This window comes from Tachysurus vachellii, chromosome 20 (genome assembly GCF_030014155.1).
Source record: "Tachysurus vachellii isolate PV-2020 chromosome 20, HZAU_Pvac_v1, whole genome shotgun sequence".
Lineage (NCBI taxonomy): Eukaryota > Metazoa > Chordata > Actinopteri > Siluriformes > Bagridae > Tachysurus > Tachysurus vachellii.
In genome coordinates, this window is record NC_083479.1 from 9,822,259 (window position 1) to 9,847,515 (window position 25,257).

The 25,257-nt window shown below is 40.0% G+C and overlaps 2 protein-coding genes and 1 long non-coding RNA gene across 6 annotated transcripts in view; all 3 read right to left on the bottom strand.

The window, feature by feature from the left end:
• Positions 1-1,534: 1,534 nt before the first annotated feature.
• The window catches only part of LOC132863623 (sodium channel subunit beta-2-like), a 28,441-nt gene continuing 4,718 nt past the window's right edge, over positions 1,535-25,257 (bottom strand). The window contains exons 1-6 of one of the 3 annotated variants that reach the window (XM_060896535.1): positions 5,859-5,996; positions 5,731-5,788; positions 5,194-5,556; positions 4,405-4,767; positions 2,013-2,073; positions 1,535-1,902 (exon numbers count right to left, since the gene is read on the bottom strand). In XM_060896535.1, the coding sequence (XP_060752518.1) occupies positions 1,875-1,902; positions 2,013-2,073; positions 4,405-4,767; positions 5,194-5,556; positions 5,731-5,788; positions 5,859-5,903 (918 nt within the window). In that variant the 5' untranslated portion in view covers positions 5,904-5,996 and the 3' untranslated portion in view covers positions 1,535-1,874. Of the gene's footprint in view, positions 1,903-1,983; positions 2,074-4,404; positions 4,768-4,937; positions 5,075-5,193; positions 5,557-5,730; positions 5,789-5,858 lie in introns of those variants that run through there. The other 2 variants (XM_060896534.1, XM_060896537.1) reach the window with 2 other exon arrangements.
• Positions 9,146-15,699, bottom strand: LOC132863736 (uncharacterized). The gene is made up of 2 exons (XR_009650136.1): positions 11,124-15,699; positions 9,146-11,024 (listed from the first exon to the last, which is right to left on the bottom strand). It is a non-coding gene; the product is annotated as an uncharacterized LOC132863736 (long non-coding RNA).
• On the bottom strand, positions 18,123-20,400 carry LOC132863312 (uncharacterized). 2 transcript variants are annotated; one of them, XM_060896045.1, is made up of 4 exons: positions 19,936-20,400; positions 18,670-19,038; positions 18,409-18,498; positions 18,123-18,216 (listed from the first exon to the last, which is right to left on the bottom strand). In XM_060896045.1, exons 1-4 carry the CDS (start codon positions 20,369-20,371, stop codon positions 18,191-18,193), a joined length of 921 nt encoding a protein of 306 aa, XP_060752028.1. In that variant the 5' UTR covers positions 20,372-20,400; the 3' UTR covers positions 18,123-18,190. The 2 variants fall into 2 exon arrangements, with proteins under 2 accessions (XP_060752028.1, XP_060752027.1); XM_060896044.1 differs by lacking the exon at positions 18,123-18,216 and having other exon boundaries at positions 18,241-18,498.

Sequence of the window (25,257 nt, forward strand, 5' to 3'; positions counted from 1 at the left end):
TCACTCTAACCTCCGTCCGTTATTATCTACGGTTCGGCTGTGCTTTTCACTACACGCCTGTGTAAATGCCCAGCTTCGCGCTTCGGCTAAAGCGCTCCCTAGGATTTGGACACAGACTGCCTTTTGCATTCACTTCCGGACTTCGTGGGCCGCGCTCCCTAGCGCACCACCGGATATATCATTTGTCTCTGCTAACCAGTGTGTTTATGGCATTAAAACTGTTTGCCTTCACTTCGGCTTCCACCTCTGTGTCTAGCATAACAGCACCCTGTATATGTCACTTTTTCTGGCTATCATTCTGCCTTGTACATTGTGAAATAAAGCGGGGCTGTGAACTCTAAAGCAGGTCTGTTGAAACGGTTTACTTGTTGTGAAATGCAGTTTGTAAGTTACTGCCAGTGTGTTTACAGCTACAACGTTATTACAACTGTGTTGAATTGTCTGAATCCAAGCATCAATAGCAGTATTTTATTTTAAATTATTTTGTTTAATCTGTATTTAATTTAAAGCTCTGGCAGGACACATTCACAGTTTAGCAGAACCTGGAAACAACAAATAAAAGTCTGTAAACTGAAACCCTTGAATCTCCAGAAAATGCCTGAACCAAGCAATAATCTTGTATATAATATGGACAGACCTAAAGTGGTCATACATTCTTTAAATAGATCTTATATTGCATATACCATTCACAGAATATTTTCATTATTGTGAAACAATGGGCATATTGTTAATGTCTTTGTTTATACGGATCCAGATTGCGTCTGAGACCGAGGTTATTTTATAGAGTTACAACAGAAGTGTAATTTTTACATTACATGAGATGAGAGATAGGCTCTTTTTTTAATCTTTACACGCGGGGGTGGACTTGTGAAGTTCATGAGAACACAGGAAGTTTGTGACAGAAAAACAAACTTGACATACTGTCCTTATTCAATTCTATCGCCTTCACAAGCCCCAGGCAGAGGAAAACATTTTCAGCACAGACACTGCATGTGACATGTAAGGGCTAGCCTAGAGGATGATGGTAGTTTAAGGTGGTTTAATTCTGGACCAGCTTGTCTAAGTACTTTGTCTCAGGTAAAGGTTACCCAGTGAACAACCAGACCATAGCTGTGAATGCAATCTTCATGTCTTGTCTATTTGAAAATTTTGTCTAAGCACTGTTTGTTGTAGTCAGACACACCACATCACAGGTCTTTTGGCGTCTCCTCATCTATTCCTGATGACCAGAGCTTCAGATAGATGGAAGTCAACATGTTTTTTTTAGTAGTGAAACCTTGTGATAATGGCAGATCAGAGTGCAATGATAATGGGAAACAAGGGACATTGTGGCAAGTGTGAAGATCTCACTGCATTGTGGGCAGATGACAGAAGGCTCGACCAATTATGATGCAATTGTTCAAGAAAGGCCACAATAATATTTTGTTTACCAAACAGTTGATCTCTGTATTTCTGGGTGACCTGAGAGAAGTAAGTGTAAATCTATTTCCAAATTTCCAAACTGCCTTTAGATTGAGAGATTCAGAGATTAGAGTGAAATTCAGAAGCACTTTATTATGAAGGCCAAGCATACAAACTAATAAAATCAAATAGAGAAAACCAAGGCTCCAAGGCTCATAATTCCTTCAGCAAAGCATGTGTTGCTGAACTTAATGGATTTCTACTGTACAGTATACTGTGACATGGAGTTTTGCTGGTGGAGGCTGAACTAGAATTAGGGAGATTGTGACCTCTATTGGCAGGGAGGAGTACCCTCTCATGTTATTCAATAGTACTAGTACTCCTCGTCATCAAAACGTCTTTCTTGGTTGCAGTTTGCAGTGTTGAAGGACTAGACCTGAGTGTGAGCGACAAGTTCAGGTGCCACAGTCCCATCAGCAGTAGACCGGCCACGTCGGGCAGCTGAAAAACACCAATAGTAGTAGTTTATAATATTACATGACAAATATGTATATGTAATAATAAGTATAAACACAAACATACTGAAACATTGGTAGTAAATCTCGACGAACAAAGTAGTGCTGATCAATAAGCCCAAAAGTGTCCCAGTCACTATAACACGCACAGGAGAACCTGGAAAGATATCAATAGTAAGAGGAGCACTCTGTATTCTGCACTTAATTCAATACCTGCAAAAATAAATGTCAATTAATTATGTTGGCTTTGTAGAAGCCAACATTCTGATTTCCTTTATAAGCTTATTATTATTATTATTATTATTATTATTATTATTATTATTCTTAGCCACAAATTTATCAAGAGTAACTCGTCCTAGGGCTTTCGAGCCACATGCACCAAATTCGGATATGTCGTAGACCCTGGTCTGAAGTTTGTTGCTACTACTTTTCTAAGCGATCGGAATTCCGGCATTCCCGGTACGGAAGCTCAAAGTGGCCTTTTTTCGTATCCACTTCCATTATAAATTTTGGAGGTTTATAACTCGGCAAGTTTTCGAGCGATTTACACCAAACTCGGACAGGTTCTTTAAGACGTTACTCCGGACAAAGTTCCGGACTCGGCGTTCCGACGGAACTTTCGGTTTTCCCGTAGTCGACGATGGAACGTCCCATAGACTTGAATGGGGAATTCCTAAAATTCCTCTAAGCTTTCACACACGCAGCGTGCGCAGAGCTCAGGCACGGCTTCTCTCCTGTGTTCTATGCAGTATAATAATAAGTAGAATCCCATAATGACTGCAGTATTGACATGAAATGTCCAAACCCTCAGTAGCCACTTTTTGCCAAAAGTATTGGCACCCCACCGGGTATACTGGTGACGTCACGTGTAGCCCCGCCCCCAGAATAAGCGAAATCAAAAATGAGCACAATATGGACATGTCATATATCAAAACACTCAGCCCAATGAGGGGAACTGCCCCACGTGTATTTTGGTCACGTCACGTGACGTCACGTGTATAGCCCCGCCCCCAAAATAAGCGAAATCAAAACTTTGCACAACATGGACATGTGACATATCAAAACACTCAGCCCAATGAGGGGAAGTGCCTCACGTGTGTTATGGTCACGTCACGTCACGTGTCGTCACGTGTCATCACGTGAAAATAAAAAATTTGCACAACATGGACATGTGACATATCAAAACACTCAACACAATGAGGGGAACTGCCCCACGTGTATTTTGGTAACGTCACGTGACGTCACGTGTAGCCCCGCCCCCAAAATAAGCGACATCAAAAATTTGCACAACATGGACATGTGACATATCAAAACACTCAGCACAATGAGGGGAACTGCCCCACGTGTATTTTGGTCACGTCACGTGACGTCACGTGTAGCCCCGCCCCCAAAATAAGCGAAATCAAAAATTAGCACAACATGGACATGTGACATATCAAAACACTCAGCACAATGAGGGGAACTGCCCCACGTGTATTTTGGTCACGTCACGTGACGTCACGTGTAGCCCCGCCCCCAAAATAAGCGAAATCATAAATTAGCACAACATGGACATGTCATATATCAAAACACTCAGCCCAATGAAGGGAAGTGCCTCACGTGTGTTATGGTCACGTCACGTCACGTGTCGTCAGGTGTCATCACGTGAAAATAAAAAATTTGCACAACACGGACATGTGACATATCAAAACACTCAGCCCAATGAGGGGAAGTGCCTCACTTGTGTTATGGTCACGTCACGTCACGTGTCGTCACGTGTCATCACATGAAAATAAAAAATTTGCACAACATGGACATGTGACATATCAAAACACTCAGCACAATGAGGGGAAACTGCCTCATGGGTATTCGGATCATGTCACATGCTCATGTCCGCTCGCCTCCAAAAGTATTGGCACCCTAGCGGTCCAGTAGCTTTCACAATCTTTCTGTCCACTTGCCTCCAAAAGTAACACTAACCCTTATGTCCACTCGCCTCCAAAAAGCACCGGCCTTTGCGAATACTTGCACCGTCAAAGCCAACATCAAAGTTTGTCTCGACGAACTTTACGAATCTAGTTTTTGCTTGTTTTTTTTTTGTTTTGTTTTTAATAAAGGGCCTTAGTGACAATAGCTAGTTAATATGAATTCAACCAGTTACACCCTCAGCCTCTTGAAAACCTTGGCCTCTTGAAAAATTACTTATTCAATAATTTTACATAATAAATTACAATGGAATAAAGAAAGATGCTTACTTGCTTAATAGTCATATAATCTAGTTTCCAAAAGTGAATTTCCATTTAAAACATCCATATGATGCACCTTAGTTATTTATTTGCTTTTACTAGGTCATTATCAGATTGTATTTTAGTTTGCTTAAGTAACAGCAGCAACAACATACCATAATGTAAAATAAATGATCTATGAATCATATAAACAGATTTATAAGCCTGTAATCCACAGTTTGTATTTTTCAGTTTAAGGATTATTGTCTTTTAAGCACACTTACCTTTTACATGAATGAATATCGTCTCCTGTCCCAAACACCTTTCAGGAGGTGGCAAGATATTGTTGACAGTACATGTGTAAAGACCTGAATTATTTATCTGAAGATTTAAGAGCTGAAATGATATTTCCTTTGTTTCTGGATTCCATGTAAATCTGATGTCATCAATACAGAATTGTTTAGTCCAGGATGTATTGAAATAGAGGTAGTTACACAGGTTATGTTTTGTTCTCAAAGATGCTGTTAGAGATTGACTGTTGTTTTTTCTGTAATGGCAGTTGATGGTGGTTGACAGTCCCTGAGAGATCTGATGGTGGACAATGGACTCTGTCTGATTGACCTCAGTACAACTTTGTGTACTTACGGCTGGGGAAAATAAAACAGTTCAGAAAAAGGGTTGTATTATTTTTCATCCACAAGCCATAAAACAACATCTGTGTAAATTATAATATCTATTATACTATTAAATATATTATTTAAGTAACAGTAATCTTTTCTATTAAATAACATAATAACAGAACAGAATATTATATTACCTGAATGATAACACAGAAGAATCCACACAGAATAGATAAAGCATCTATCCATATTATGCACCTTATTTATTTATTTGCTTTTACTAGGTCATTATCAGATTATATTTTAATTTGCTTAAGTAACATCAGCAACAACATACTGTACCATAATGTAAAATAAATGATCTATGAATCATATAAACAGATTTATAAGCCTGTAATCCACAGTTTAACATATATTCCAGTTTAAGGATTATTGTCTTTTAAACACACTTACCTTTTACATGAATGAATATCGTCTCCTGTCCCAAACACCTTTCAGGAGGTGGGAAGATATTGTCGATAGTACATGTGTAAAGACCTGAATTATTTATCTGAAGATTTAAGAGCTGAAATGATATTTCCTTTGTTTCTGGATTCCATGTAAATCTGATGTCATCAGTACAGAATTGTTTAGTCCAGGATGTATTTAAATAGAGGTATATACACAGGTTATGTGTTGTTCTCAAAGATGCTGTTAGAGATTGACTGTTGCTTTTTCTGTAATGGCAGTTGATGGTGGTTGACAGTCCCTGAGAGATCTGATGGTGGACAATGGACTCTGTCTGATTGACCTCAGTACAACTTTGTGTACTTACGGCTGGGGAAAACAAAACAGTTCAGAAAATTATTATTATTATGAATGTATTATTTTTCATCCACAAGCCATAAAACAACATCTGTGTAAATTATACAATCTATTATACTATTAAATATATTATTTTATAATAGTAAAAATAATAAATATATTATATTATACAGAATATTATATTACCTGAATGATAACACAGAAGAATCCACACAGAATAGATAAAGCATCTTCTTACTGGTACCTATAAATGATACAGAAATTAGTCATGGTTATAAAATGGTTTGATGTTACAGGTGATACTCAATACTTACTGATGTATAAAACACGAAATTTATTGTACACCGATACAGTAACATCTTTCTCAAAATTGTAGACGATGCAGCATTTACTGTATAGACCCCTTCCTCTAGTTATTATTCTGCTTCATGCAGCCTGAAATAAAGCAGGACTTTTAGCTCTGAGGCAGGTTTGTGGCTACAGTTTCCTTTATCTGAAATGCAAGTCAGCAAGAGTTTCTTTACGACTAGAGTAACTGCATAGTATACTCTTCAGAGTGACTTTTCTTTTGGTGAAAAATATAAATATATACAAATTATATTCCTATTCTGTATCATAATATGATACGAGGATAGTGAGGATAAATCACAGCTCAGTTTTCTTTAATGCCAATACTGTGTACCACACAATCAGAAATGTCTCTACAATCACATATATAATATTGACTGCTCACCAAGATCTACATTTTTATAATTTATGATCAGCATCAAACAGGGGTCTAGTTTCACAAGGTTCTTTTAAAATAACTGATACCTAAGATAATGATGACAAAGGAAATGTGTTATACAACAACCTTTACCTCTTTATATGTGGAGGTGAACTTGCGAATCAACGTTATAAAGAGCACAGGAAGTGGGCAAAAGATGTGCCATACATATTATCCCTTCTTAATTCTATCATGAGAAGACAAAGGTCATGCGGTAGCTGTAAAGGGCTGTTCTAGCATTTAGCCACATTATCTTCGATTTTCATCCTAACTTGCTATTTAAAAAAATTTAAATGTAAACATGACCCATATTTTAATATTATAACATATTTCTAAGTGAAAATTATATTAATGCATTTATACATGGAAATGTAATCAAGAAGTGGGAAAAAGTCATAACCTTCTGAGTTTTTTCCTGTGATGTTTACTGAAGAATTTAGGAAATGAAAATTTTTGTCAATTAATTTTCAGCAAATGTACAAACTGCAAAACATTTTTATCTGCAGCTAAAAACAAGCGCACGCTGTTTAATAGGTCCTTTTTCTGCATCTACTGTCATTATTATTGCTAAGCCTTATTTAGCCTGACATAAAGGCTGTGGGCTCTGAGGTATATCATAGTGGTCAGCGTTTCCTGCATGTAAAATATGTTGACATTTAGCCAAGACACACAAACACTGCACACACACACACACACACACACACACACACACACACACACACACACACAAACACACACATAGATAACGGTTAAGTAAAGTGCAAAAAGTTTCTACAAAAACAAAAAGCCCACCACAGGATAACAAAGGCAACAAAAACCTTACTGTACAGGTTAAACTTTCTCTGTACTGCACCTTATCAGACTAAATACCAAATCACATTTTGCACATATTTCTGTTGTCAGGTAAGACGTGTTAATTCTCTATACTGTATGTGTGTTGCTGTACATAAATGAATTTATAAATATATTGAATATTTAATATTTATATATTTATATATCACTATTTGAATTTAAGCAAATTGTGTGTTCTTGACCAATGTCTTTTCTAAAATGGATCTTAAGTCTAAAATGGAAACTTGTCAGCTTGTTAGTCCATGTCAGCTCGAGTGCACGCTGTCACAAAGCAAAAATGGGACCTAAGATTCTACATTTCTCAATTCTACTTTTTTTTAAATATACTTATAAATTAGAAAAGAATGAAAAGAGAAGTATTACTACTGTACTGTAGAGCTCAGATTTCATGTTCAACTGGGTGTGTGTGTGTGTGTGTGTGTGTGTGTGTGTGTGTGTGTGTGTGTGTGTGTGTGTGTGTGTGTGTGGGTGGGTGGGTAAGTGTGTGTGTAAGTGAAGTCAAGGCAAAATCTGGAAGATTTATAAAACTCTTACTTAGAACTCCTATATAGAGTAATGAGATAAATGCTCTGAACAGAAGAGTCCCCAGAAGGAACCCTTACCTGTGACTCATTGTCTTACAAATGTGAGACAATGTCTGATGTTGCCAAAACAATAGTACTGTATATGTGCAAGAACTTTGGAAACAAGAAACATAGACTGATTCATTAAAAATGGAAGTCTTTGGCCAAAATGATCAAATGTATGTTTAAAGAAATTAAAGCAATAGCAAAAACAACCCCTTGCTAATTTTAAGCATGTGAGTGGATTTATTATGTTTGAGATTGTGTGGCAGTCAGTAGCACAGGAAACAACCACGAGTACATAGGAGAACTGAATCTAGTAAATTGCATCACCTTTGCTTTGAGAATTTGTTGGCATGAGTCAAAAAGCCAAAAATAATCTGGCTTTTACTTGATAACTGCCTAGAAGCTGATTCTGTGCAGGTTTGATGAGAATGTTAAACAGAATGGAAAACATTGAACAAAAAGAACAATTAGAACATACGTTATTTGAAGTGAATTCACACTTGTGTCTCTAATAACAGTTTATACATGCAGTTGTATACGGATTTGTTTTTCTTGATGTCAAACAAGTTAAAGTGTTTTTCTTAGTGTGTCAAACAGAGTCAGACGTGGTGAGGCTGCTGTTGATCTTACATGGAACAGGCCGAAGGTTTCCCAGTGTAGAGTACACCTGGGTCTGTGATGCACACTGGGACACAAGCTCAGGCAATGGAGAAGCTCCTACTGGAGACTACTTCTAGTAAATAAAGTCTACTTCCTACAACAGTCAGAATTGCAACTTCAGTTATAAACATTTTCGAAGTAAACAAAAGTTACATCAGTATTTTCACAGTAAAGTGGCACGCACTCAAATGAACTGTAGTATACACAGGTATTTCTGAGCTCTTTAGATAGATTATGCAAATCACCTGCATTTCCTTAAGTAAAAACCTCTAAGACATAAATGCAAGAGTCATTTCCTTACCAGACTGTACTTACAAATTTCCGCCCACTCCCTAACTCTCATGGAGGGTGTGAAAAACAGTTGCTTTCTCTATAACCGCTGCATCTTTTTTTACACTAATAATTTTAATTTTGTTAATTAGGCAACATAGCAATCATAATAACAAGGAAGGTGAAAACAAAAACATAAAAAGCCCACAACAACAGCAATGTCACATATGAGACAAATACCTAAGCTTCTTTTCAAACTGCTTCTTATGCAGTGTTACATGGCATCATACAGCAACACACACCAGTGAGTACAATTAAAAATCAACATACAATTAAATAATTTAATAAGAAAAAATAAGAGATTCCATATTACTTTACAAACCTGAACTTCCTTTACAACTTATAATGTATACATTATAACTTAAAACGTTTACACTTGTATTATAACATGATTATAAGTTTTCAAGAATTTTTTTACAGTGCATTATTAAGTCAAGAAGCTTTTATTGTCATTTTATCCATATACAGTATAGCTGTTGCAGTACACAGTGAAATTAGACATTTCTCCAGGACCATGGTGCTACATAGAACAAAGACAAAAAAGTGCATCCTAGATACATAAAGTGACCTGGTGTAAACAGTGCAGGACCAAAAGACAAAAAAGACAGTGCAGGACAAACAATACAAAACATTACACAAAAGACAATACACAAAAAAACAGACCAGTGTAAATACTGTATGTATTATTATGTATTATTATTATTGTAATATTACATAATATTACAATATTACATGTGCAGAAATACAGGAATGAACACATTAGTATTATAGCAGCAGTTACATGAGGTATTGTAAAGTACTGTGCAAAACAGCAATCAACTACAATGTGAAAGACAGCATGTGTAAATAGCAAAAACAGTGTGCAAAAACAACATGTAAACAATTTGATTTGATGGTGCTGTAGACATTGATATAAATTGGAAGAGTGTTTGGTATGGGTCATTGCAGTCCATACAGTTGATTGTGTGTGTGTGTGTGTGTGTGTGTATTGTGCTTGATACAGTTCAGTTCAGTTATTGAGGAGTCTTATGGCTTGTGAAAAGAAACTGTTACACAGTCTGGTCGTGAAGGCCCAAAAGATTCTGTGAAGAGTGGAGAGTGTGTGTGAGGGGTGTATCGGGTCATCCACAATGTTGTTGGCCTTGCGGATGCAGCATGTTGTGTAAATGTCCATGATAGAGGGAAGAGAGACTCCAATGATCTTCTCAACTTACCTCACAATCTGCTGCAGTGACGTGTGATCCAGGACGGTGCATTTCCCAAAACAGACAGTGATGCAGCTGCTCAGGATGCTCTCTATGTTCCCTCTGTAGAACGTAGTCAGGATGGGGGGGAGGGAAGCCTTCAGCTGCTGAGGGATGATTGTGTTGAATGCTGAACTAGAGTCTAAGAACAGCGTTCGTATGTGTGTCTTTATTGTCGAGGTGGGTGAAGTCTAAATGAAGGGCCGTGGCAATGGCATCGTCCGTGGAGCGGTTTGGACGATGCGCAAACTGTAAGGAGTCCAGTGAGGGTGGTAACTGGGTCTTCATGTGCCTCATGACGAGCTTCTCAAAGCACTAAATTAAAATGGGTGTGAGTGCGATGGGCATTGAGGCAGGACACTGTAGACTTCTTTCGGACAGGGACAATGGTGGTTGTCTTGAGGCACATAAGAACAACTGCGCTGCTCAGGGAAGGGTTGAAGATGTCAGTAAAGACATCTGCTAGCTGTTCTGCGCATTCCCTGAGCACCCTGCCAGGAATGTTGTCTGGTCCAGCAACCTTCCGTGGGTTAACTCTGCATAGAGTTCCTCTCACATCGGCCGCTAAAGCTGTCTTGTAGTTCGTGATCGCCTGTATGCCCTGCCACATGCGTCGAGTGTGGATTGTCTGGGCATGTGCGCGCTTTACTTCTCTGATGGCTCGGGACAGTTTGACCCTTGCTGTTCTTAGGGCTGCTGTCCCCTGTTCTGAAGGCTAGGGCTCTAGTCTATAGCAGTGCACGCACTTTAGCAGCCATCCACGGCTTTTAACGCTTTTAATAATAAAGCATTATTAGTGATTTATTAGAGATTAATAGAGGTTTTTAAACATCCACACCAAATCATTACCAAATTAAAAAGAAATAGAAGCACAGAAGCAGATTATATTATTATTAGAAACAGTTATAATGATTTATGAATATGTTTCATATGTACAAGAAAGAGAATAATATACAGGTAAATGCATGAAGACAATACATAAACCTTTAATACGTTGATAGGAGCCTGTGATGATTAGTCCTATGCCAGTAAACAAAATGCAACTGATCCCAGCAAGTGCTGCAAACAAACATAACAATAAAGTTAAATAAAATTATATTTATGTACAAAGTTTTGACCAAACCTGTATAATTAAGGTATCCTAACAGACATATATACCTGTTGATGCCTGTTCTCTCTCAGTACACTCAGTGGAGGATATGTTGGCAGTGATGGGTTGGCTCAGGGTGCAGTGGTTGACCCAGCTGACGTATATCATTTTCTGTGGTGTTTGTGATGACAGGTGAAGGCACGATGTGAGGCTGTAGGATCCATCTGTGTTGTTTCTATAATTCCAGTTGATGTCAGATGTGTTTTGATTTTCTTCAAATGGACATTCAAGTGAAGTGTTCATGTAACTGATGTATTTTCCATCTCACAACAACACCTGCTCCAAATCAGCAGGATAAAATTCTTCAGCAGCACAAAGAATTGTGGGAGCTCTGCCAGACCTCTTGACACATGACATGGATCAAAATGAAAAGACAATCATGCTAATAAATGTTATTTATATGTAAACTCAAGCTAAATAAAATTTGTATTTCCCCTATATTGTTACAGATTCTGTATTAATCACTATCCAGTTGTCTCTTCTTTCTTTTTTTAAGCAATTATTGCTTTTTCTTCATAGACAGCTTTAAGGTTTTGAACATGGTTTTGTGGTTACAATCTCTGCTTAAGGGCTTGGGTTTGAACTTTGTGTTGTTACTGACTGTGGAAGAATATTTAGTTCTTTTACTGTATGTACCTTTCAGGATCCTTTTATAAATACAAAGAGACTAGCTTAAGTATATAGTTCCAACTCAAGTCAAGAAGTTTTATTGTCATTTTAACCTTATTTATCTGCTGCAGTAGACAGTGAAATGAAACCCTGCTGCTCCAGAACTATGTTGCTACATAAAGTGCAGAGCTACATAAAACAATACAGAACTAAACACACTACACAATACTGCAATAAATTGAACAATGTCAGGTGACGACACATCATGTCAATATTACACAGAATCTCAATATTAATATATTTGAATAGTCGTCATCTTACCTAGTACATGAACGAACATCCTTTTCTTTCCTACACATCTTGTAGGAGGTGGTACCTGCTCCTCCACAGTTAAGGCGTAAACACCAGAATTACTTATTTGAAGATTTACCAGCCCAAAATCTATTTTCTCTGTTTCTTGAATCTAAATAAATCTGATGTGGCATTCACAGGATGCTTTAATCCAGGATTTATTTAGGAACATGTACGAACACAGTAAATATGCTGAAATACCGAAATGTTGAAAATATACAACTGAGTGTAGACATTCCCATATGAGCCGTCTGTGTTGCATTCAATTCGTTGCAATTCTGTGTTTTTGTGGCTAAATAAATAAATAAATAAATAAAACAGTGATATATATTAAATTCTTTTCTTTATTAAATAATGCAATGAAGAAATGGGGGTGTATAAACTGAAGCATACACACAGAGCAGATAAAACAGCACTTCCTTATTGATGCCTATAAATTGTAGAGAAAACGATCATAAGGTTTAGAATGACAAGACAAAATCATTTATTTATTTGCTAAAAATAAGTTAGAATTTTAATTGCACTCAATCTGTAGAAATATACTATGCAAATACTTTTTTTCCTGACATATCATAGAAAACCATACTCACTATACTCTTTCTTATCATCTCAAACCGCAGTACATGCACCCTGTATATGTCACTTTTTCTGGCTATCATTCTGCCTTGTACATTGTGAAATAAAGCGGGGCTGTGAACTCTAAAGCAGGTCTGTTGCTACGGTTTACTTGTTGTGAAATGCAGTTTGTAAGTCATTGCCAGTGTGTTTACAGCTACAACGTCATTACAACTGTGTTGAATTGTCTGAATCCAAGCATCAATAGCAGTATTTTATTTAAAATTATTTTGTTTATTCTGTATTTAATTTAAAGCTCTGGCAGGACACATTCACAGTTTAGCAGAACCTGGAAACAACAAATAAAAGTCTGTAAACTGAAACCCTTGAATCTCCAGAAAATGCCTGAACCAAGCAATAATCTTGTATATAATATGGACAGACCTAAAGTGGTCATACATTCTTTAAATAGATCTTATATTGCATATACCATTCACAGAATCTTTTCATTATTGTGAAACAATGGGCATATTGTTAATGTCTTTGTTTATACGGATCCAGATTGCGTCTGAGACCGAGGTTATTTTATAGAGTTACAACAGAAGTGTAATTTTTACATTACATGAGATGAGACATAAGATCTTTTTTTAATCTTTACACGCGGGGGTGGACTTGCAAAGTGAAGTTCATGAGAACACAGGAAGTTTGTGACAGAAAAACAAACTTGACATACTGTCCTTATTCAATTCTATCGCCTTCAACCACAAGCCCCAGGCAGAGGAAAACATTTTCAGCACAGACACTGCATGTGACATGTAAGGGCTAGCCTAGAGGATGATGGAAGTTTAAGGTGGTTTAATTTTGGACCAGCTTGTCTAAGTACTTTGTCTCAGGTAAAGGTTACCCAGTGAACAACCAGACCATAGCTGTGAATGCAATCTTCATGTCTTGTCTATTTGAAAATTTTGTCTAAGCACTGTTTGTTGTAGTCAGACACACCACTTCACAGGTCTTTTGGCGTCTCCTCATCTATTCCTGATGACCAGAGCTTCAGATAGATGGAAGTCAACATGTTTTTTTAGTAGTGAAACCTTGTGATAATGGCTGATCAGAGTGCAATGATAATGGGAAACAAGGGACATTGTGGCAAGTGTGAAGATCTCACTGCATTGTGGGCAGATGACAGAAGGCTTGACCAATTATGATGCAATTGTTCAAGAAAGGCCACCATAATATTTTGTTTACCAAACAGTTGATCTCTGTATTTCTGGGTGACCTGAGAGAAGTAAGTGTAAATCTATTTCCAAATTTCCAAACTGCCTTTAGATTGAGAGATTCAGAGATTAGAGTGAAATTCAGAAGCACTTTATTATGAAGGCCAAGCATACAAACTAATAAAATCAAATAGAGAAAACCAAGGCTCCAAGGCTCATAATTCCTTCAGCAAAGCATGTGTTGCTGAACTTAATGGATTTCTACTGTACAGTATACTGTGACATGGAGTTTTGCTGGTGGAGGCTGAACTAGAATTAGGGAGATTGTGACCTCTACTGGCAGGGAGGAGTACCCTCTCATGTTATTCAATAGTACTAGTACTCCTCGTCATCAAAACGTCTTTCTTCAGCCTCTTGAAAACCTTGGCACATATCATTGTATAAAGCTGTGTAGTTATTATTTTGAGTGTATTTTCTGGTTTGCATTGGGGCCTTAACCTTAAATGTTCTTCATGTTGCCTGCAACTTGAACTGTGACAGAAAACAATTGAAGAGTACACACCACATGAATAACATCTTTTAGTATATTCACAGGAGGAGTTAGTGCTGTTCATCAGCTGCACGGTGAGAGATGGTGGATGTGCAGAAGTGTTTTTTAAAGCAAACATACAACATACAGCATGAATAAGACAAACATAATATTATATTGTATATATATTATATTATATATATAGTGAAGTCTAAAAGCTCTCACTCTCACTCATTTTCCACCGCTTATCCGAACTACCTCGGGTCACGGGGAGCCTGTGCCTATCTCAGGCGTCTTTGGGCATCAAGGCAGGATACACCCTGGACAGAGTTCCAACCCATCGCAGGGCACACACACACACACACTCTCATTCACTCACGCAATCACACACTACGGACAATTTTCCAGCGATGCCAGTCAGCCTACCATGCATGTGTTTGGACCGGGGGAGGAAACCGGAGTACCCGAAGGAAACCCCCGAGGCAAAAGGAGAACATGCAACCTCCATACACACAAGGCGGAGGCGGGAATCGAACCCCCAACCCTGGAGGTGTGAGGCGAACGTGCTAACCACAAAGCCACCGTGCCCCCCAAGTCTAAAAGCAATTAAACATATTTAAAGACGGGTTCTGCGGCTGCTTTGATTTTCTAGATTTCAGATTATGCAAATCATCTTTGTGACCACCTCAAGGTTGCAGAGTAAAAGAAGGAAGTTGGAACTTAAGATGGGTGGAATGAACTTCCTCTAGGGGGCCTACTAAGAAGACCTACTTCTTCATGAAATGCTTGAACTAGCATTTTCTCCCCTGTGTGTTGTGTGTGTATGTATTTATAAAATTAAAAAAATAAAAATAAAAAAATAAATAAACAAACTTTAAACAGTGTTTCAGTCTTATGGTATTACAGTATATACGCTCTGGATAAGGTCGTCTGGCAAATGCTGAAAATGTAAATGTACTTGTGTGTTTATGCCAACAAAAAACAGGGAAATGAGGACTGAAAATGAGGACTGAAACAAGGAAAGTATAATATGCTGCAAAAATGATAAACAATAAACAATCATATATGATACTATATAAATAATGCTCTACAATGATACGGCATATTTCATCATGCTTTTATTTTGCTATTTTTAAGTTATTTCAATTATTAAAACATTGCCATTTTTAATTCCATGTTATTCAGCAAAAAGTTAAAAGTGGGAATGAAATAGCTTACCAGTATTTGAGTAGCAAAAATGAAGAGCTAGAAGAAAGCACAAGAGCCCTGAAAACATTTTTACAGAAAGTTTTAAACAAACATATGTAGGAGTATTTATTAGGTCTAGTGCCCTCCTACACACACACACACACACACACACACACACACACACACACCACATCAGTTCCTGTCCAGATGAGCACCAACCCACAACCACTACAAGTGAAAAAATAACTGAGATGTATATTCAGGTTAGGATGACTGAACACCGATTAGGGTTAGGGTTATTCCAACAGTAAAAATAATCTTTAAACAATTTATGGTAAAGAGCACAAAAAGGTTTTCATTTATATACAGAATAAATTATTCAAATATCTAAAAGATAGATTTGCCAGTATTTAAAGTTTGCATTTATAGATTGAGACTAATTGTAAACAGAGATATACAGAATCAATGAAAATATTTAATGAATAGCTTAATTTTACTCTTAGGTCAGTTCTGCTTTCTGAAGAAGTCTTTGAAATGGTACTTCCTTTTAAGGAATACAAGAAACACTGGCCACAGTATTTCATAACAGCAGTACATGACTTAAACTAGAAGCAAAAACACTCCTTAGAATGTAAGTATTTGCAGTTGATTTGAGAAGAAAACATTTACTTTGTGCATACTTCTATATAAACCAGTCCTGGAATAAACAGTCGTGCAATAACAACATCAGATTTGTATGGATTCCAGAAACAGAGCAAATATCGTTTGACTTGCTAAATATTCAGATAAATCAAACCTATGAAACCCAGATAGGCACGGCCATCTCGATCACCCGTGAACAGAGAATCAGATTCAAATGCAGGATTGAGTAAAAACACGACTTTAGGGAACTGTAAGTAAAAATTAGACCAATAAATCTGTAAACCGGGGGCACGGTGGCTTAGTGGTTAGCATGTTTGCCTCACACCTCCAGGGTTGGGGGTTAGATTCCCGCCTCCGCCTTGTGTGTGTGGAGTTTGCATGTTCTCCCCGTGCCTCGGGGATTTCCTCCGGGTGCTCCGGTTTCCTCCCCCATTCCAAAGACATGCATGGTAGGTTGATTGGCATCTCTGGAAAATTGTCCGTAGTGTGTGATTGCGTGAGTGAATGAGAGTGTGTGTGTGCCCTGCGATGGCACTCCGTCCAGGGTGTATCCTGCCTTGATGCCCGATGACGCCTGAGATAGGCACAGGCCTCCCGTGACCCGAGAAGTTTGGATAAGCGGTAGAAAATGATTGAATGAATGAATGAATGAATGAATGAATCTGTAAACCTAATAACCTGTAAAACTCAATCAAAAAACAAACTGAAATCTTTGTTGGACGAGTAAAAACAATTTAATGCCATAATTTAAAGTGCCTCTGATTAACCCCAAATAAAGTTAAGCTGTTCTAGTAGGCATTTCCTGGCACTTTCTTAGTCGTATAATACAGCAAAAGCCATGATCTGCAGAGAGCTACCAAAGCATCAGAGAGATCTCATTATTAAAGGTATCAGTCAGGAGAAGTGTATAAAAGAATTTCCAAGGCAATAGATATACCATGGAACACATTTAAGACAGTAATCTTTAAGTGGAGAAAATATGGCACAACAGTGACATTACCAAGAACTGGATGTCCCTCAATAATTGATTAAAAAATAACAAAAGAAGTCTGGTCAGGGCTGCCAGGAGTCCTACGGAAACATTTAAGGAGCTGCAGGAATTTCTGGCAAGTACTGGCTGGGCAATGGGGTAAGGTGGCATGGCAGAGGCTTTTTCTTATGAAAACACATTTAAAAACACATTTACATTACAAAAACACATTTAAAGTCTCCCAAAAGCATGTGGGAAAATATGTTATAGTTTGATAAAACCAAGGTTGAACATTTTGCCATAATTCCAGAAGCATGCTTGGAGCAAAAACAACACTGTGCGTCGCTAAAATAACACAACACTCACAGTGAAGCGTGGTGGTGGTAGCATTATGCTTTGAGGCTGTTTTTTTTTTAGCTGGGAGTCGGACCTTAGTCAAGGTAGAGGGAATAATGAACAGTTCCATACACCCGACAGTAGTGCCACATAACATTCGGGTTTCTGCTAGAAAGCTAAAGATGAAGAGGAATTTCATCATTCGGCAGGACAAAGGCCCAAAGCATACATCCAAATTAACAAAAGAATGGCTTCACCAGAAGTAGATTAAAGTTTTTGAAGAGTCCAGACCTGAATTCAACTGAAAATCTGTGTAGTGATTTGAAGAGAACTGTGCACAGGAGATACACTCACATGAAAGTAATGACACTTTTACAGTAATCAAAACCTCTTTTTTTGAACTGGATGCATTTGCTTCAGCTCATGTTGTTAATAGCCAAAACTGAGAGAGTGAGAGAGGTTCAGATGTAACCACAGCATCAGAAGTAGACCAAAGATGATATAGAGTGGTTCAATTCACAAACCTCAACCCATTTAAAATATTAAAGATACACACTTTTTTTAATATTCATTTGTTTTACATGTTTATTTTATGTCTTCAGTATTAGCATCAAAAAAAGAACATGTATGGCAGTAAAAAAAATATATATATTACACAATACACCACATTTCAGACAAAAATCATAATGAAGTCTGTCTTGATTTATCTGCAAATACAGAAAAAGGTATGACAGTCAGCATCACCAGAAGAACTGTGACAGATTCTGCAAGATGCTCAAAAAAACTGCACAAGACAGTCGCTGCATTCATAAACAGAAAAGAGTTTTACTGCTTTTACTAATGGATTTTTGTATAAATGTTTCATATGTATTTGTGTGTGTGTGTGAAGAAAAACTTACTGAGGTGCTGAAAGTAAATTTCAATGAACAAAGCAGTGCAAATCAACAAGCCAAAGATGGGCCCCATGACTATACAACGAACAAAAATACCTGTAAAGATATCAACAGTACGTGATACATTATTACTCGTTATTCTGCACTTAACTGAATACCAGAGGTGGGGTAGCAGTAAAACTTTTTAAAGCAATAAACAGATACTAATATACAAATATACAATATACAAACTTTGAACATAAAAAGCATCAGATTAAAGATTCATACCTGTGAATTCCGCTTCTGTCTCGGTGCATTCATCAGATGACATGATAACAGTGATTGGTTCAATCAGTGTTGAGTGATTCACCCAGCAGAAGTACATCACCTGCTCTGCTATGTTTGATGACAGGTGAAGGTATGACATAAGGCTGTAGGACCCATCTGTGTTGTTTTTGAAGGTCCAGTTGATGTGAGAAGTGCTCAGATTTTCTTCGTAATTTGGTCTTTGAAGTGATGTGTTCAGGTAACTGATGTACTCTCCATCTCTGAGCCAGGCCTGTTTCAGATCAGCAGGGTAAAAGCCCTCAGTAGCACAAAGCATAGTGGGAGTTCCATCAGGCTCTTTCACACATGCCACAGAAACAGATGGAGATGCTGCAGTGACCAAAGGGGGTGGGGGGTGGGGTAAACATGAACTGCCCTTCGAACTTTTTTGTCAAAACAATAAAAGCTATAGGTAGGGGAGTTATCTACAATTGTAGATTACTTTAGAAAATATATACTAGCAAAACTATACACTCAATACACAACAGGTCTCTCCTTTGCAACATTTTCCACCATTTTGGCTACTTTTGTAGTTTAAGCCAATTTTTATTAACAGAGTAGACTACAGCAACTTACTCCTAGTCAGAATTGTATTTTTTTTTATTTTATTTTTAATCTACCCGAGTTTTTGCACATCACCCCTCAGCTGTATTTCCTCCAGCAGCTTCCACCTACACCACAAATTTAACTAATGTTTTTCATTAGTAGATTGTTTGTAAATAAATTTTAGATTATTTAACCAATTTCTAGATATTTTTTACTTCTTTCTCTTCAACTGTTCATGTATTTATTTATTTATTTATTTTACAAAAAAAGCAAAATTATGTGACAGACTATTTTAGGCTTAATTAGTAAATGTGTCTAGAAATAGGCTTAATAGGCATAACGGTCATGTATTTGTTATATAATAATCTAATGACTCTTTAAAATTTTATGCGAAGTATCTTTACTTTCTATCAATTCTGCAGAGTAGCTGAATGTACTTTCATCCATGAAAATCAATTTTTTTATTTAAATTTATATAAAGAATATTCAGCAAAGATCATTCACAAACAATTTAAAAGATCAAGATGTTAAAAGTAGATGTTTTTGTAATAATGTAATAATGCACTAAGCAAGATATATGTACATGTATAATTCATTACAATGCGATGCTATATGCAAGCATGTTCATGTGAGCAAATGAATGAATAAATAAATCAATAAATAAAATGATTAAACTCTTACCTATTACTTGAATGAATGTCCTCTGGATTAACACACAGTGTGTAGGAGGTGGGAAGTACTGAATTACTGTACATGTGTAATCAGCAGAATGATTTATCTGAATATTTAGCAAGTCAAACGATATTTGCTCTGTTTCTGGAATCCATACAAATCTAATGTTGTCATTGCACGACTGTTTATTCCAGGACTGGTTTATATAGAAGTATGCACAAAGTAAATGTTTTCTTCTCAAATCAACTGCAAAAGCAACACCCTTGTCTCTGAGACAAAAGTTCTGTTTTTGATAACAATTGATGTTGGTTGACGATCCTTGACAAACTACCTGTGTTGAATTAAAATTACGGCAAGTCCATGTTTTCACAGCTGAAAGAGAATTTGAGAAGTGATTTAAAATTGTTATGCTGCTTAGTGTGAGCCAGAAGATTGTTGTTTGCATCGAATAAGTCTATGTTTTTATGTAATGCTGTTATAAATGATGTTACCTTGATAATCTGAATATAATTAGCCTGAACAAACATGTGGTAAACTTGTTAGTGATACCACTTACCATTTATTCCCCTTACTTCCCCTATATTGTTACAGATTCTGTATTTTAAGCAATGAAAATTATTGCTTTTTCTTCATAGACAGCTTTAAGGTTTTGAACATGGTTTTGTGGTTACAATCTCTGCTTAAGGGCTTGGGTTTGAACTTTGTGTTGTTACTGACTGTGGACTCTGTACTAACCTTTCAGGATCTTTTTATAAATACAAAGAGACTAGCTTAAGTATATAGTTCCAACTCAAGTCAAGAAGTTTTATTGTCATTTTAACCTTATTTATCTGCTGCAGTAGACAGTGAAATTAAACCCTGCTGCTCCAGAACTATGTTGCTACATAAAGTGCAGAGCTACATAAAACAATACAGAACTAAACACACTACACAATACTGCAATAAATTGAACAATGTCAGGTGACGACACATCATGTCAATATTACACAGAATCTCAATATTAATATATTTGAATAGTCGTCATCTTACCTAGTACATGAACGAACATCCTTTTCTTTCCTACACATCTTGTAGGAGGTGGTACCTGCTCCTCCACAGTTAAGTCGTAAACACCAGAATTACTTATTTGAAGATTTACCAGCCCAACATCTATTTCCTCTGTTTCTTGAATCTAAATAAATCTGATGTGGCATTCACAGGATGCTTTAATCCAGGATTTATTTAGGAACATGTACGAACACAGTAAATATGCTGAAATACCGAAATGTTGAAAATATACAACTGAGTGTAGACATTCCCATATGAGCCGTCTGTGTTGCATTCAATTCGTTGCAATTCTGTGTTTTTGTGGCTAAATAAATAAATAAATAAATAAATAAATAAAACAGTGATATATATTAAATTCTTTTCTTTATTAAATAATGCAATGAAGAAATGGGGGTGTATAAACTGAGGGAAATAACAGAAGCATCCACACAGAGCAGATAAAACAGCACTTCCTTATTGATGCCTATAAATTGTAGAGAAAACATAAGGTTTAGAATGACAAGACAAAATCATTTATTTATTTATTTATTTGCTAAAAATAAGTTAGAATTTTAATTGCACTCAATCTGTAGAAATGATGTATATGCAAATACTTTTTTTCCTGACATATCATAGAAAACCATACTCACTATACTCTTTCTTATCATCTCAAACCGCAGAACATGCACCTGTCAGGGAGCTACCTGACTCTTCTCTCGTGCGTGCCCCGCCCCCACGGAGCGGCTCGCCGGCGTACTAATTACACACACCGGACTCGCGTTTCAACCTCATCAACCACCATATATAATCCCCTCTCTCACTCTAACCTCCGTCCGTTATTATCTACGGTTCGGCTGTGCTTTTCACTACACGCCTGTGTAAATGCCCAGCTTCGCGCTTCAGCTAAAGCGCTCCCTAGGATTTGGACACAGACTGCCTTTTGCATTCACTTCCGGACTTCGTGGGCCGCGCTCCCTAGCGCACCACCGGATATATCATTGTCTCTGCTAACCAGTGTGTTTATGGCATTAAAACTGTTTGCCTTCACTTCGGCTTCCACCTCTGTGTCTAGCATAACAGAATAACGGACCTCAAAAAAAAAAAAGAAAGAAAAGAAAAAAGAGGGGATTTTTCTTACCGGAACATGGAGAACCGACCCAGCACATCCTCCGATCCGGTTCAGGATCTAGTCGCCGCGCTTCGAGCCGCCTTTCCCCCCACCGCCGCTCGTCCGGACACCCCCGCTATCACCGGCAGTCCCATGGCGCTCCCGGGAACTTTTTCGGGAGAAGCTTCAGCGTGCCTTACTCCAGGTGAACCTCTACATGGAGATGCAGCCTCAGCGCTTTCCTTCCGAGCGCTCCAAGATGGACGTATACGCTCATTTCGCGGCACACTTTCGCGAAGTTTTCAGTGCCGCTTCCGGGATCCTATCCACAGCGGACCAGCTGCTTAGCTTGCGCCAGGGGAAGGATGACATCACGGCGTACAGCTTGCGTTTCCGCACCTTGGCGGCATCTAGTGGCTGGAACGAGGCGGCGCTACTGGGGGTATATCGGCTGGGTCTTTCTCCCGAGATTAAACAGGCCATGGCGGTGTTTGACGCTACGGGGTTGGAGGACTTCATTGGGAAATCCATCGGCCTTTCTCAGCGACTGTCCGCATGCCACCCCATGTCACCAACCTTGGGGGAACAGCCTGGACTGGCGGCCACCCCTGACGCCGAACCCATGCAGCTGGGTTCTCAGAGGCTTCCCCGGTGGGGGAGGAACAGCCGCCAGGCTTCAGGCAAGTGCCAGTATGGTGGGAGCCCTGGCCACTCCAGCGCCAGATGCCCCACGTGTCCTGCTCCGGCAGCGGTGAGTACGGTAGAGTTTCCATCTGACATTTCTACTCTGTCCACACTCCCGTTGACGCTTCTAACTCTCTCTCTCTGTGGATGCGCTGGTGGACTCCGGCTCGGCAGGGAACTTCATCTCTCAAGCCTGCCTCAACAGCTTGCAGCTCCCCCGGGAGAGGGGTTCCCAGGACTTAGCCGTCCAGACCATCCAGGGATGCCCACTGGGTCGGGGCTGGGTGAAGTACTGTGCGCCCATAGTGACTCTATGCGTGGTGCTGTTCCATAGGGAGGAAATAAGGTTCATGGTGCTCGACGAGACCACTGTCAGCGTGATCCTGGGTAGGCCCTGGCTGAAACAGCATGCCCCTGCATGCTCCTGGGACCCCTGCGATATCCTGCAATGGAGTGACCACTGCCGGGAACACTGCCTCTCCCGGCTGCCATCCAGGGTCCCCAATGCCCTGGTAGGCGCCACCAGGGTGGAGGAAGCTACGACATCCCAGCAGGCAGAGATCCCCACGGAGTACCAGGCCTTCAAGGACGTGTTCTGTGCCCAGGCGGCTACTCGTCTCCCCCCCCTCACCGGCTCGGGGACTGCTGCATCGACCTGCTTCCCGGGGCTAAGCTGCCAAGGGGCCGAGTCTACCCCCTTTCCACTCCAGAACATCAGGCTATGGAGGAGTACGTCCAGCAGGCTCTCCGGCAGGGGTATATCACTAAGTCATCCTCCCCGGCTGCGTCGAGCTTTTTCTTTGTGGGGAAGAAGGACTGGGGGCTACGTCCATGCATTGATTACCGACAGCTTAACGCCCAGATCTCCCCTCTCCCTTACCCTCTCCCGCTTGTCCCAGCAGCTCTGGAAGCCCTAAGGGAGGCACGGGTGTTCACTAAACTTGATCTCCGGAGCGCGTATAACCTGGTACGCATCAGGAAGGGGGACGAGTGGAAGACCGCCTTCATAACGCCCTCCGGACACTACGAATACCAGGTCATGCCGTACGGCCTATCTATCGCCCCAGCTGTGTTCCAGGGATTCATGAACGAGGTGCTCCGACCCTTCCTACAAAGCTACGTCATGGTTTACATCGATGACATCCTGATATACTCAAGGAACCTGGAGGAGCACCATCACCACATCCATGAGGTCCTAGGGGCACTTCGTTCCCAACAGCTCTACCTTAACCTCTCCAAGTGTGAGTTTCACCGTGAGGAGGTGCAGTTTCTGGGCTATGTCATCAGTGCACGGGGGATACAGATGAACGACAGGAAGGTAAAAGCAGTGAGGAACTGGCCCGTTCCGGGGACGATTAAGGAACTCCAACGCTTCTTGGGCTTCGCTAACTTCTACCGTCGGTTCATTCAGGGTTACAGCCAGATCACCACTCCCCTTTTGCTCCGCTCCCGTGTTACGTCATCCAGACCCCCGGAGGCCCTTTGTGGTGGAGGTGAACGCCTCCTCAACGGGGGTGGGGGGCCGCTCTCTCTCAGTGATCAGGCACCCCACCACAGCTCCACCCGTGCGCTTTCTTCTCACACAAGCTCTCGGCAGCAGAGCAGAACTACGACATCGGCAACCGTGAGCTTCTGGCTATTAAGCTCGCCCTGGATGAGTGGAGGCACTGGTTGGAGGGTGCAGAGCACCCGTTTACTGTGGTCACAGACCACAAGAATCTCCAGTATCTGCGGGAGGCCCGGAGACTCAATGCCAGGCAGGCTCGCTGGGCCCTCTTCTTCACTCGGTTCCAATTTCACGTCACCTACCGAGCTGGGGCACTTAACAGAAAGGCCGACACCCTGTCCCGGCTGTTCGGGCCTGAGGAACCCAGACATCCGGACCCCATTCTTCCCCCTTCGATCGTCGTGGGGCCTATTGTCTGGGACATGGACAGCGAGATCCGTGCTGCCTCCATCCAGGAGCCCGCCCCCGGAGGCTGCCCTGAGGGAAGGGTCTTTGTTCCCACATCCTGCTGTGGTGGGCTAATCCAGTCGGTGCATGAGGGACTGGGCATGGGCCACCCAGGAGAGAAGAGGACAGTCCAGCTCCTTCAGGCTCGCTACTGGTGGCCGGGGATGGCAGAAGAGGTTACCCGCTAGGTCCAGGAGTGTTCCACCTGCGCCATGGCCAAGGTACCTCGCCACCTGCTCGTCGGCAAGTTGGTGCCGCTCCCCGTCCCTCGATGCCCCTGGTCACACCTAGGGATCGACTTCTTGACCGACTTGCCATGGTCAGGGGGTAACGCGTGTATCCTGGTAGCGGTGGACCGCTTCTCTAAAGCCTGCCGACTTGTGCCTCTGAAGGGGCTGCCCACGGCCCTCGAGACAGCCGAGGCCCTGTTTCATCATGTGTTCAGGAATTTCGGTCTCCCGGAGGAGAGTTTCGGACCGTGGGCCCCAGTTCTCATCTCGGGTTTGGCGTGCCTTCTTCCAGCTCCTGGGGGTGTCAGTGAATCTGACCTCAGGTTACT

Coding starts and splice junctions, on each gene's coding strand:
- LOC132863312 (XM_060896044.1), bottom strand. CDS start 20,371: ATGCAAACAACAATCTTCTGGCTCACACTAAGCAGCATAACAATTTTA. Junction 19,039..19,935: donor GACATTCATTCAAGTAATAG/GTAAGAGTTTAA, acceptor TGGTCACTGCAG/CATCTCCATCTGTTTCTGTG. Junction 18,499..18,669: donor GACAGAAGCGGAATTCACAG/GTATGAATCTTT, acceptor ATATCTTTACAG/GTATTTTTGTTCGTTGTATA.